Source organism: Propithecus coquereli, unplaced genomic scaffold (assembly GCF_000956105.1).
Source record: "Propithecus coquereli isolate 6110/MARCELLA unplaced genomic scaffold, Pcoq_1.0 Scaffold249, whole genome shotgun sequence".
In the NCBI taxonomy this organism is placed as follows: Eukaryota; Metazoa; Chordata; class Mammalia; order Primates; family Indriidae; genus Propithecus; species Propithecus coquereli.
This window is the reverse complement of record NW_012148052.1, coordinates 3,229,703-3,243,900: the sequence shown is the minus strand read 5'-3', so window position 1 is coordinate 3,243,900 and position 14,198 is coordinate 3,229,703. Positions and strand designations below refer to the sequence as shown.

Sequence of the window (14,198 nt, the reverse complement as noted above, 5' to 3'; positions counted from 1 at the left end):
GGCTTCTCTGAGGCATTGGCCCATGAGGATGGTAGGTGGATCTCTGAGAATTTTCCATGAGTTCCCCTTCCTATGGGCAGGGCAGCCAGAGCCCTCACTGAGTGAACACTTTGGTCTGTTGTCAGAAGGGGGAAGCTCCAGAAAGAGAGGCTGGGAGTGGGGAGTTGTCTTCCCTTCTCCTCCTCTCCCCCATTTTGAAGCCAGGCCATAGCTTCTGGAAAGAGCCCTTTCCCCGCCTCTTGGCCTCCCAGAATAGCTCCGCCTCTGGTGAATTGGGAACTGATTCCCAGGGACACCCCACCACCACTGCCAAGTCAGCCCTCAGGGACCTTGGCCAGGGCCCAGCCTTCTCAGGTCCCCCATCGCAACTTAAGACATTCCTTTTGGGGGCTGATCGCCCCCTCTCTCACATGTGTGAGTGTCCCCCTCTCCCCACCACTCTTTGGGCCCCTGTGGGAGGAGCTGCTAGGGACCATTCTAGTGGAGGATTAGTAGTCCATAGCCACCCCCACCAATCTGGACAAGCCTGGTGTACCTGCCTCCCCAGAACCCCAGGAGGCGGGAACTGGGGAACACGATGATCGGGCTGGACCTTGCAGAAGCTGGGGTATCGGAGCGGCGCCTTCACGGGCCAGCGGCGCCCACAGCGAACCAGGACAGAAGGGGACCTCTGGCTTCCCCATGGGGCCTCCCAGGGCACCTGCCCAAGGCCACCCAGCGCGCGGCGGCCCAGACAGCGCAGCGAGCCGGACCTCCCAGCCGTCGGTGGGGGCAGAGACCGCCCAGGGCCTTCCCACGGCTTGGCGGCGCGTCACCGCGGGGGCGAGGGCCGCCGGGGCGCCCCGGGCTGCGGCGCAGGAAAGGGCCCTGGGAAAGGGCGGCGGCGGCGCCCCCGGGGCGGGGCCGGGGCGGGGCCCGACTGGGCGACTCAGAGCCCTGGACGCGGGGCTGAGACCCAGGCAGCCTGCGATCGCCATGAAGCGGCCCAGGGAGCCGAGCGGCTCGGACGGCGAGTCGGAAGGACCCATCGACGTGGGCTGCGAGGGCGAGCTGAGGTAAGGGCCGGATGCGGGGACTGAGGGAGGGCGAACGGGGTGGGGAGCGCCCCGACGGGCACACTGGCTGTGCGGGTCGGCAGGTACAGCCTCCGCGGAGGCAGGTGTGCGCGGTGGCCGCAGGTGTGGCGTGTGCGGGCTGTGCCGTTACCCGAGCCAGTGCCTGGGGTCCTGCGCGCTCTCAGCCACTGAAGGTTTGGGATGCTGAGGTGGAGACAGAGTTCAGCTCGCGGGGAAGAGGGGGGTCTGACGGCCAGTGGGTGATCGTGGTTCTGTTGAAGTGCGGGGGGGGGGGGTAGGAAATTGGTGAGGAGTTTTCCCTGAAAAGGAAACCTTCACAGGCTGTTGGTACCACACCCCCTGTCCGGAATCTGCTGACTACGCAGAATAACCATACTTTCCCAATTTTACCCTAGTTCTGGTGCAGTTTTCATGTAGTCCACAAAAAGTTTCAGGGAAAAGAAAATCTCTCCTCCTTTGAGCAAATGGACTTTGGAATTAGGGTGTTGGTATGGAAGAAAATAATAGCTGACTTGCAAGGGCCTAGACTCCAATTCCAGTGCTCTTCCTGTTGTGTCTCCTCTGCGGCCAGTGCCTTTCAGCTCTTATGAGGTATTCTGACCTGCTTCGAACCTGTAGAACCAACTGCACTTATATAGTTCTGCTACCTTCCAGCTCTGGGAACTCTCTAAGCTTCAGTTTTTTCATCTGTAAAATGGGCATGAATAATAGTATTGGGAAAATCAGTTGAGATAATGTACGTATAGGGCTTGATGCCTAGCGAATGCTTAGTGTCAGGCACACCTCATGTGATACCCAGCACCCTGAAAGAGCTACAGGGACTGAATGGGAGTCTGCAGGCCTGGGTCCCAGCCCCAAATCTGCAGCCAACTCACCATGTGGCCGTTGGTTTCCCTGTCTTAGCCTGTTTCCTCATCAGTAAAATAAAGGAGGACAGGAGTAGGAGAGGGATACCTCGTCTCTCTCGGTTCATCCAAACCTGACTCTCTAGAATAGAATTGGAGGGGAATTCAGTTACTTCTCAGGGATGTTTTTGAGGGCATTTCATAATTTCAATGCTCTCCAGTTTCCTAAGGCCAGAAAAATGCCACCAAATGCCAATTATTCATAATAGGGGTAGGGCAATAGATATGCCTCTTGCACCCTGTACATTAGGTTTTAGGGTGTAAAATATAATTCCTAGGCACCATATCAGTCTTTCTAAATTATTTAGCAGAAACTGCTATTTAAAGAAGCAATTCTTTGAGCTTGTTGCCCACTAGGGGCAAGGGGAAAGCCCACCACCGTGTGATGGTGTTGGAGAATTCAGTGTTGGTGTCTCAAATTCAATGTCATTGGGTCTTCATAGATCAGGGGCACAAAATTAATGCCAGAGAGCTAGGCTCATCAGAGCTGGCTTCTGTCCTCCACAAGTTCATGGCCTGTTCAGTGACCTGCCAGGTCACACAAAGATCATGGACAGGATGGAAAGAGAGAGACTGTGGGCTGTGAGGGCATCTAAGTGGAGAGAGGTCACTCACAACCAAAGATGACAGGGAGGGCTTCTTGAAGGTGATGGCATCTGGGCAACTGCCCAAATGGAGGCATAAAGGGTCAGTGGACAGTTTTTTTCCTATATGGATAGCATTTTCTGTATGTACAGAGCCCATTTTTAGAGACAGTTCTTAGAGGAGCAGCCCCCTCTGAGGAGAGAAAGCAGTTGGACATCTGGCAGGGGCTGACTTATAGATGCCTCTTTGTAGCACTTACCAAAGGGCCCTCCCCCCAGCAGACATCAATGCTTCAATTCAGGGAGCGCTGAACGATGCCTGCTGTGGCCCAGACCCTGGGCTGGGCTTAGGGGGCCCAGATGTATCCTGCTCAGCCTCTGCCCTCAGGGAACTCTCAGGGAAGAAGAGCTTCATGTACAAAGACAGCCAGATAAACAGTGACAAGGGCCACAGGACTGGGGCAGCCAGCCTCCTGGGGTCAGAGGCAGGGGGCAAATCCCCCACACTCAGAGACATAAGAGGAAAGAGCAGGGTGTGTCCCACCGTCACTGTGGGCATCTGCCTGGCAGTAGTATTCTGCCACATCTGAACGGAGCTCCCATCTGAACCTGGTCCCCTGACACCTGCTGGGTCCAAACTGAGAATATAGCCTCCCCTCTCCCTCTGCAAACATCTAAGGAGCACCTGTCACATGTCAGACACTGGATCAAGGTCTATGGGTCATTCCTACGTGATTTAAGGCATATGGTGGCCTTTGAAGTCAGATAGACCTGAGTTTGAATTTCAACACCATTAACTAAGGTAAGTGACTGTACCCCTTTCTGAGCCTCAGTTTTCTCCCTTTCAAAATGAGAATGCTAATACCTGCCTCACAGGAGGAGGCTTTTATGAAATAACACACGTAAAACACATAGCTCCCTGTTTTGGCACAAGGTAACTTCCAGTATAATGCTGCTGTCAAAGGGGTTACCATTCAGTTGGGAGCACCATACTCATGAGACAGCGTGGTCTAAGGAAGGGGCTGGAAATCTGAAGACTGGACTTACTGGCATGATTCTTAACTCTTTGTGTCTCTGTCACTCCGCTTATATAAGGATTATTTTTCCTAAATGGAAATGGCCCAAATAATACTTAACTCACAGGGCTGTTGTGCAATAAATGAGAGACAAATGGATGTGGAAGTGCTGTCTAGAACAAAAAGTACTGGCTCTGAGATATCCATGGTGGGATGATGAACATGTGGTGTGTACTAGCAAGAGCACTGGGTTAAGAGCCAGTAGCCCTGGCTCTAGTTCTGGATTTTCCTCTAATTTGCTACGTGGCCTGGGGAAGATCCCTTCTCCTCTTTGAGTTTCCTCATTTACAGATATGCTCAGTGAGATCCCGTCATTTGGGACGTTGTGAGTCTGCCTTGGGTTGATGCAAAAGGAATGGGATTGACTGCAAGGGTTCCAGGAGGGGGTTCCCAAGGGGAGTCAGCATGGAGGGTGGTCAGGACCACCTGGAAAGCCCCCCACCCACCCCCAGACCACCCTGGACTTCTGGCTAGGAGCCACTAGAGGCCCATGGAGCAGATCTTGATGTTGATGGTCAACATATCTTCTCTGGGTCCATGAAAATCTGCCTTATTTTCAGACTCCCAGACGAGAAGCTCCCACACCTCCTCCCACTGTCAAGGCCAGATCACAGGCTGGAAGGGAGCTCTGGCTGGGCTCTTGGGAGCTTTAAGGATAAGGGGACTGGAGGGCTATTCAGAAAGACAGGAAGTAGGAATTAGAAGGGAAAACATGCTGAATGTGGAGCAAGAGGACATGGATACCCTGCTCACTTCGCTCCTTAGCAGCTGTGTGGGCTGGGCAAGTTGCTTTAGCTCCCTGAGGTTCAGCATCTTCATCTGTGAAATGGGGCTTTTGTAAGGCTCAGAGGAGGGAAATATACTCAGTGGTGCCAAGAAAACTGTGAAGTGATATTTGCCTGTGAGATACAGGGGAGGGGAGGTCACAGAAAAACTGACCAGGCACTGGAAAAAGGGATGGCAGAACTGCCTTGCCCTGAAATGGGTGCGTCAGCCTCCAACAGATGGTCCCAGAGGAGGGATCAGGCTGAGAGGCAGTGACGTGTGCAAGGCTAACCCAATACCCCAAGAGATGCTTTATCCAGCTGGGGGGGAACAAAGGCTGAGTTTCTTAGTGTACCTTGGCTCTTGGGGCTTGTCCCCAGTGAACCAGGGAGGCTTTGTAAACAAGCTGCCTTACAGATCTCAGGATCTGGCCATCTGAGCCCTGGACCTCGCTTGCCGGGGCCCTCCCTCCTAGGAGCCATTACAGGCTTCTAACTATTATAGTTCTGCTTGTCCAGATATTTGGGTGAGCGATATCATTTTCCATATGTGGCTGGACAAAGCCAGGGCAGAGCAGTAGGATTTGACAAATTCTGTCTGGTCTCTTCTGCAACCTTCTGTCTTTGAGCAGTTCATGAAAATGATCCAACCTCAAATGCCAAGGGTAATCACATGGGCTGGGACCCTTCTGGTAAGCTACATATGCCCCCATTCCACAAAGGCCTAGGATAGAGATTTTATGGTGCTTCCTTCTCTGTTCCTTAGTGATGCCAAAGACAAGGGCAGGAGAAGGAAGCTCCACCAAGAGTTCTGCCATGTTCCAAACACTTGCTGAGTACAGGGGCTAAAGTAGTGAATGAAACAGACATGGTTTGTGGCTTCATGGAGCTTATGGATTTGTTGGAGAGATAGACATCAATCAAATAACCATATAAATATAAAACAGCAAACTGGTTTAAATGCTGTGAATGCAGGATCCTAGGAGAGTGTCGAGCAGTGGGATGGGAGATATCAGAAAAAACTCCCTGGGGAAGTGATGTTTGAGTTGAGATCTGGGGGATGGTAGAAGTTACTGGGCAAAGGGGCTGGGGCTTGGGGTAGGGAGATGGGGTGGACCAAAGAATTCTAGGCTAGGGGACAGTATGTTCAACTGCAGGAAAGAGTTGGTGCATGCATAGGCTGGCATATACAAAGCAAGAGAGTTGAGTCTAGGAGGTGACAAGGGCCAGTTGAGCCACTTGAAGGATGGTGGCCTTGATCCTAAAAGCACTGGGGAGCCACTGAAGAGTTTTGCAAGATAAAATTTGCATTTTAAATGATCACTCTGCCTGCAGCGTGGAGATGGGCTTGTAAGGGTTAAAGAGGGTGCAAAGGGACCCAACAATAGGCTCTTGCAGTCGTCCAGTTAAAAGGTGACAGTGAGGCTGGGCACGGTGGCTCACGCCTGTAATCCTAGCATTCTGGGAGGCTGAGGCGGGTGGATCGCTCAAGGTCAGGAGTTCGAGACCAGCCTGAGCAAGAGCGAGACCCCGTCTCTACTAAAAATAGAAAGAAATTATCTGGACAACTAAAAATACATATATAGAAAAAATTAGCCGGGCATGGTGGCGCATGCCTGTAGTCCCAGCTACTCGGGAGGCTGAGGCAGGAGGATCGCTTGAGCCCAGGAGTTTGAGGTTGCTGTGAGCTAGGCTGACGCCATGGCACTCTAGCCCGGGCAAAAGAGTGAGACTCTGTCTCAAAAAAAAAAAAAAAAGGTGACAGTGACTTGGCACTGAGGGGTGGTGGAGATGCAGAGGATGAATATGAGATGTACTTTAGACATGGAATGGGCATGTTTTGATGAGGTGGGGGTGAGGAGGATGAGGAATCAAAGAGGGCATCAGGTTTCCATCTTGCATATCTGGAAGCTGGGGCACCTCAGCTCAAATGGGGACACCAGGGGGAGGAGGGGCAGATGTGGGGTGAGCCTAGCTCATGGGTTCCTACTCAGATGTGTGGCATTTTGCCTTCAGAAATGGCGGGGGTGGGGGGTCACTCTGTGGTTTGCTCATGCAGTGTCTCCCCACTGGAGCTGAGCTGTGTGTGGAGGTCTGGGGCCGGGCCCAGGGTACCCAGCACCAGCCCCAACACAGAAGCAGAGGCGTTGGCCAAATGAATGATACCTCAGCGGGTCTCGGCAAATCCTCGCCATTCTAAGAGAGCCTCTGGAGCAGAAACGTTAAGAGGGTTAGCAGTCGGGCTGGAGATTATTTTTGTCAAAGTCTGGACAGGAAAAGCCCCGGGGCTGAGCCTCTTCTCTGTAATGGGAGCTCCTGGGGTGTGAGCAAACATCCATCATTCAGCCCGGCTGCAGAGGGAAGGCCCGGGATGGGAGGGGAGGCCGAGGTTATGGGGGACGGGGCCTTCTGGGAGGCCAGGGCAGTGTCCCCGAGCATCCGAGAGAGGCCTGTGACCCAGATGCCGCCTCCCTCTCGCCCCCGGCCGCGCCGCGTGGGAGGAGGCGGCAGCTGCAGGCCGGGCCGAGGGCGGGCGGCCGGCGCGCCCGGCCCGTGGGAAGCGGCGGCATCTGCTCTTTCCACGCTCGTTCCCAGCGGCTCCCTCTGAAACCCAACCCGCCCGGCCCGGCCCCGCCGCCGCCGGCCCGTGCCCTCGCCCGCCCCGCCCCCGGGGATCGGGTTGCAGGAGCCCGAGCGGTTCGTGGTTCCCGGTTCCCCGACGGCCGCCGCGAGAGGCGAAGGGCGAGGGGTGAGGCTGAGCCAGGCGGGTCCAAGAGCCCAGAAGCCCGCGGCCGCTCGGAGGGATTGGGAGGGCTTGGCCCGGGGAGAAATGAGCCCCCGGGGAGCATCGGGGCGCCCCCTCCCACGCCCACCCTGCGGCTCTTCCCGGCCTCCGAGGTCAGCCCAGGCCAGGGAGATGCTCCCCCGGCTCTGAAAAACCAGCCTTTCTCTTCCTCTCCAGCCAGATGGCCAGGCCGCTGTCCACCCCCAGCCCTTCGCAGATGCAAGCTAGGAAGAAACGCAGAGGGGTGAGTGCCCGCCTCAGCCTTTGAGCTGCCCAACAAAGGGTTGCCCTGAATCCCCTGCAGCCTGGCCGGGGGAGCCCTGGTCAGAAACTTCACCCCGAAACTAACTGTCCCGGTTCAAATCCTGACTCTGCCAGTAGCTACCAGGGTGACTTGGGGCAAGCCACTTAACCTCTCTGGGCCTCATTTCTTCATCTGTGTAACTGGAATAATGACAGTGCCTCCCTTAAAAGGCTGTTTTGCAGATTAAGTGAATTAGTGTAGCGCTTTGAACAATAGCTGACACACAATAGGCGGTTAGGGTTGTTCCATCCTCCCCCTCTGCCCTATCTTCTGCCTCCTCTGTGAGTCCAGAACTTCCATCTCCTCTGAGTAATGCCCAGTGGGGGAGGAGCAGAAGAAGGCGGCTGTTGTCCATCGTCCCCTGCCCCACTAACCCCCCACCCAACCCGGTGCGGCTGGGCTTCTGCGCTGGGAGCCCAGACACCTGGGTCTGGCAGAGACCAGCCTGCCAGTCACTCACCATAAACCCCTAGACAACCACTTCCTTCCAGTTCTCATTTTCTTTATCCATAAAATGGGGTCATAATTTCTGCCCTGTTCCCCATGTTCTGCTGCCAGTATTGTGCGGGGAGAGTACCAGATAGGGCCCTCCAGGGCCTGCTCCCGCACTGTGGCTGGTGTCCCCATTCTGATTGTCTGTGCCATGCTGCACCGCGCTTTAACATTCTGAGTATCACTCCTACAGACCAAAGCAAGGGAGCTGCGTTCTACTCCCAGCTTGGCCTTCCTTGCTGCGTGACCTCTGCTTAAGCAAATCCCAGTCCTTCTCTGAGCCTTGGTTTTCTCCTCCATAAAGTGAGAATAGATTTATCTCCCTCACAGAAATAGTGTGAGAGGGAATGAGAGTCAATGTGCATCAAGGCACATTGGAAACTGTGGTGAAGCGCCTGCGTGTAACTTCTTGTCATTGTGTTTTAGATCATAGAGAAACGGCGCCGAGACCGCATCAACAGCAGCCTTTCTGAATTGCGGCGCTTGGTCCCCACTGCCTTTGAGAAACAGGTGCGTGACATTGCTGATTGTGCTAGAGGAAATGCCGTGTGGGTGGCAGATAAGGTCCATTTCTTGTGGCATCTCTTATCGATTGGTAGTGGCTGTCTGAGGTGCTATGGTCCTTTACTATCTGTCACTGGCCAGGGGATAAAGGGAATGGAAATGGAGCATCTCAGGTGTTGTGGTTTTATGTCCCATCATCCCATTGAATTGACTCCTCAAAATCATGCTGAAGGGTGGGGATTATTATGCCTGTTGACAGGTAAGGAAACTGAAGCACGGATAGGTGAAGTAATGTATACCGGATTGCACAGCTGGTACCCAGCAGAGCGGAATTGGGGCGCAGGACTGTGTGATTCTAAAGCCTCCATCCGTCTGCACTACTGACATTTCCAGAGCTATTAGAAAGTGGAACAGGCTACTCAGGGAGTGAGCATGCTGTTGTTGAACATGTTGGGCTTGGGGGACCGCAGTGGGGAGTCAGACAGTTAAAGGAGATGGCCTCTAAGATTCTCACCCTATGGGCCAAGGCACAGGTCACAGGACATCTGCCTTCCCTTGTGCTGGTGAGAAGAAGTCCATCATTCCACAGATGTTCACTCAAACCTTCACGGGACCGGCCATGAACTAGACCTGGGTCTGACCTCCAGGGACTCACATGAAGAGTGTGATGCTCAAGTTTCACCTGGGAGTTCAGGTGATCCTGGAGGCTCAGGAAACACTTGCGAAGAGGGGGGAATAGAGGAAGAACAGATGCTTTAGGGATGAGATGCTGAGCTAGGTCTTGGGTGTGCTTGGTCCAAGGTTGGATTCCCAGTAGAGCTGGCCTTCCCAGAGAGGCAGATGGGTATGCATGTGTGGCATTCTGGTGATGGTGGTAGCCTTGGATGTAGACCAGGCCCTCTGGGGAGAGCAGCAGAGCGAGAAGAGAAGTGAGCTAGCACGCACTGGGGACATCACCATATTAAGGGACAGGCAGAGCAAGGGGCAAGGTGGAAGGAGAACCCAGAAAAAGTAGTGTCATGGAGGTGACAGGAGGAGAGGTTTCGGGAAGCATGGTCAGCAGCAGTACAGTAGACAAGTGGACTGAGAGGAGAACTGACAGTTAAAGAGTCTTCTAGATTTGGAGATCTTGGCCAAAGCAGAAGCCCAGTCGCAGGCAGTGGCAGAGTGGGAGGAAGGTGAGAAAATCGAGAAGGTCCAGTGACAGGACTCAACTGGAGGCTTCACTCCTCTGTCTTCTGTACCCACAGGGCTCTTCCAAGCTGGAGAAAGCCGAGGTGTTGCAGATGACGGTGGATCACTTGAAAATGCTGCATGCCACTGGTGGGACAGGTACCGCCGCTCTTCTCTCTCAGGAGTCTTTCATACGACAAATATTTAGGGGCTGGGCCTGGGGCGGTGGAGGGGCGGTACGCTGGTGAGAGAAGTAGGCATGGTCCCTGCCCTCACGGAGCGCAGTCTGTCCAGGGGCTGAAGCAGACTCAGCTGGCACATTTGCAAAGCTCATCTCTTCTTCTTCCAGCATCTTCCTCTCCACTTCCGCTGTCTCCATCCATCCCGACCCTTCCTCCACTCAGCTGCTTCCTGTCTCCAACATTGCAGGGCTTTCTTCTGTAACAGGCCTTTCTTACTGGTCCTATCCCTGGCCTTGTTAAGGATTCACCTGAATGAGCTGGTTCTCACTGAACCCCAGTCTGTGACCCACCTGAACCCAGGGAGGGGCCTGGTATCCCCACCCACTGGTCTAGCCTTCTGGGCTGTTGCTGTGTCCTTGGCAGTGCTGGGGTGATAAGTCACACTCACAGCAGGTCTCAGGATAGTTGCACAGAATGCAAATGTAACTCATTCCGTTATTTTAAGCTAGGGCATTACAATAAAGTGTTAGAACTGTGACTTTAAAAAGACTTCCAGACAAATGGAAATTTTGTCTACACAAAGCTTTTCTGTGTGTTTAGTGATTTCACAACTGGCAAACCTTGAAAGCTCCACAGCCCTTGGCCACAAAGACCTAAGTCCCAAAGACCTAACTTAATACTTCAGAAGAGGACAATCGCATTTTAAGTGGCCCAACCTGATGCTTCTCAAGCCTCCATGTGCAGTAGTATCATCTGGGTGCAGGCACAGTCATGGGTCACTCCCTCTCCCTGAGATCCTAAGGCAGTAAGTCTAGATTGAAGTTTAGTAGTTTGCAAGTTTAACAAGCCCATCCAACCTGATGCAGGTGGTCCCTTTGGGAACTTCTGCCAAGGAATGCACTGCTAACAGTGGAGACTTCTTTCTCTAATGAACCAGTGAGGGAGATTCGAATTACATTTATGGTTATCAGATTAAAAGAAAATAGTAACTAATATGTAGGCAGCATTTTGTAGTTCTCAAAATGCTTACACTTATGCTATTTCATTTGATTGTTGCAAGAACCTGGAAGGTAGGGTGGTTGCCATCACCATTTTCTGGCTAAGCGTTAATGGGAAGACAGAACTATGGTTTACGGTGCAGGCTGTGGATTTGAATCCTGGCACTACTGTAATACTTACTAGCTTATGACCTTGGCAAATGATTTAACCTCTGGATTCCTCAGTTTCCTCATCTCTAAGGTGGGAATAAAAAGAGGGTTTTTATGGGCATTAAATTAGATAATGCAATTAAGTGCTTAGTAAGAACTCAGCAAATGTTAGTTAGAAAAGAATAGCAAACACAGAAAGGTGAAGGAATTTGCTCGAATTCACATGGCTAAGTATACAGCAGAACCAGGTCACCTGCAAGTTGGCCTGACTCCAAACATAGTCTCTGGCCCAGCTGTCCCTCTGTGGGGTCCTCAGCCATGAACCAAGGACCAGATATTTGCTGCCATAGTCACGAGGCCAGTGCTGGCTGGAGTTCTGTCTTTTTTGCCCAGTAGTTGGTCGAGAGAGGAACAGGTATGGAGAGGCAGGGTATGATACCTGTGTGGGTATTCCTTGTAAATTCCTCATTGTTCCTCAAAGAGAGGGTCCCTGACCTGATGGCAGCAGCTGAGGACCAGAGTGAGGTCCTGCTTTCCGGATTGCCTTTTGAGCTGGGGGACAAACTCAGACGCTAACAGGCACCAAACCACTAGTTTAAGTGATAGCTAACGTTTCATTTATTGAGCATTTTCTATGCACTGTTGTGTTTAATTTCACCCCCACGACTCCATGCGGCAGGTATTGTCATATCCCCATTTTACAGGTAAGGAAATTGAGGCATAGAGAGATGAGGAGACTTCTCCATCCATAGTTAGGTGGCAGAGGGGATTTGAATCCAGTTCTGCTGGCCTCCAAAGACCTCCTGCCTCACTGCTACACTATGCCACCTCCAAGGGGCCTCCCAGCTCTGATGGCTGCTGCCACCATGTCTCCACCCGACATCTGTCCCTGTTGGCAGGCCGGGTTCTTTTATACCTCCATGTGCATGGCCCTTTCATGCCTGGCAAATGTCTGCCCAAATGAAGTTATCTTGGCCACAGAGTTTCTTCTTTGTATTAATCATGACTTGTGATAAAACCATATTTTACATTTTATAATGCTTCATAGTTTAGTGAACTCTTTTGATCCTCACAGCCCACCATCCTCCATCCCAGGTAGGGATTTTTATTCCCACTTTGCCGATGGGGACATGGGGCTCGGAGAAGCTAGATGATATGGCCAGGGTCACCCAAGGAGTGAGTGGGAGGTGCAGGTCCAAAACTCACACAGTCTGGCCCTGGGCTCCATGCTTCTCCCTGCACCTGCCATGTCCTCATCGTGCCTTCCTTTGCAGGATTCTTTGATGCCCGAGCCCTGGCGGTTGACTTCCGGAGCATTGGTTTTCGGGAGTGCCTCACCGAGGTCATCAGGTACCTGGGGGTCCTGGAAGGGCCCAGCAGCCGTGCGGACCCCGTCCGGATTCGCCTTCTCTCCCACCTCAACAGCTATGCAGCTGAGATGGAGCCTTCGCCCACACCCACCGGCCCCCTGGCCTTCCCCGCCTGGCCCTGGTCTTTCTTCCATAGCTGTCCGGGGCTGCCAGCCCTGAGCAGCCAGCTCGCCATCCTGGGAAGAGTGCCCGGCCCTGTCCTCCCTGGCGCCTCCTCTCCCACTTACCCCATCCCAGCCCTCCGATCCACTCCCATTCGCAGGGCCACTGGCACCATCCTGCCACCCCGGAGGAATTTGCTGCCCAGTCGAGGAGCATGTTCCACCCGGAGGGCCCGCCCCCCAGAGAGGCCAGCTGCCCCTGTGCCCGTGGCCCCCAGTAACAGGGCTGCCAGGAGCAGCCACATCGCTCCCCTCCTGCAGTCTTCCTCCCCCTCACCCCCTGGTGCTGTAGGGTCCGCTGCTTATGTGGCTGTTCCTGCCGCCAGCCCATCCTCCCCAGGGCCAGCTGGGAGGCCGGCAGGGGCCATGCTCTACCACTCCTGGGTCTCCGAAATCACTGAAATTGGGGCTTTCTGAGCTGGCCCCCACCCCCACCCCTAGGAGTGAGGAAGGTTCTTTTTCCAGGAGCTCTAAAAGTGGCACTGCCTTTTCTACTTTGCTCGTGGACTGACTCATATGCGAAGGCACCTGCACCAGCCACCAGAGGCCCCCTCGTCCTCCGGCCTTCTCTCCTCCTCACCGCTCACCCAGCTCGTCCACACAGCTCTCCTGAACATGTTCTGATCTCAAAGACTTGGTCCCATCTCTCACCTGCACAGATGAGTCCTGGAGCTGTGCCTGGACCCCTCTCCTGCCCAAGACACGGGGGACAGCAGGCATGAATCTTGGGTCTGGGAACGAAGCTTTAACCTAAGGGATACCAGGGCCTGAGGCAGGCTGCTTCCCTGGAGGGGTTTGACCCCAATTAGGAGCAATGCCTGACTGGCTGCAGCCTTCCCAGCCTGAGGGGGTGGAACAGTGTCTGCCTCACTTCCTGGAGCAGGGGCCACGAAGAGGTCTCCTGGGGACCCTGTCTGCCCTGCCCCCGTCTTTGGCCCACCCCATCGCATTGAACCACACGACAGACTCTTTCTCCACTACGGCAGGGCCTGGAGATTGTGGGCAGAGTGGGGCCTGCTCACACCCTTTTCCCAGACCCCCCTCCCCACGGCTGACTAACAGGTCCCTGCACACAGCTGGCTGGACAAGCCTGGCTGGGAAGTTTCCAGGCAGCAGCAAAACTCTGTGACAGAGTGTCCTGACACCAGGCCTCGACAGCTCTCACAGCCCGGAGCCAGGGTTGAGCAATGGAGCACCCAGCTCCCTGCCTCTCGCAGTCACCGTGCTCCAGGCGTCTGGTCCCTCCTGGCTGGGTGCACAGTTTGGAGGGGCCGTGGCCATGCAGTGGCGCCCAGAGAGAAATCCTCCTGGGATTCGGCACCAGACGTCTGTGCTGCCTGGTTTGCATCCAGCTCCCAGAGCCAGACTGCTCAAACAGCCAGGGGCTGTCAGGCTGCACAAAAATAGCTGCGAGGAGGGGCAAGAGGAAGGACAGTTTGAGGCGGCTCAGCCCTTCAAGGTCACGCAGGGGGTCGAGGGCCTGAGACCGTGTTCACCGGGGTTCCACACAGCTGGCGCTGCTCAGGGGCCATTTCATTACCCAGCTCCACCCCAGGCCGCTTTCCTCTAATAGGAGGGAACCAATGGCCCAGCGACCATTCCCAGCAGACTAGCAGAGCCTGAACTGACAGCCAGTGGGACCAGTGTTGCATACAGTTGACAGAACGCAGAAAC

The 14,198-nt window shown here is 54.2% G+C and overlaps 1 protein-coding gene across 1 annotated transcript; it reads left to right on the top strand.

The window, feature by feature from the left end:
- The first annotated feature begins 921 nt into the window (after nt 1-921).
- HEYL (hes-related family bHLH transcription factor with YRPW motif-like) lies at nt 922-13,024 on the top strand. Its single transcript, XM_012646778.1, has 5 exons — nt 922-1,055; nt 7,368-7,434; nt 8,413-8,496; nt 9,741-9,822; nt 12,268-13,024. The coding sequence occupies exons 1-5, from the start codon at nt 976-978 to the stop codon at nt 12,939-12,941; spliced, it is 987 nt and encodes a 328-aa protein (XP_012502232.1). The 5' UTR covers nt 922-975; the 3' UTR covers nt 12,942-13,024.
- The last annotated feature ends 1,174 nt before the right edge of the window (nt 13,025-14,198 follow it).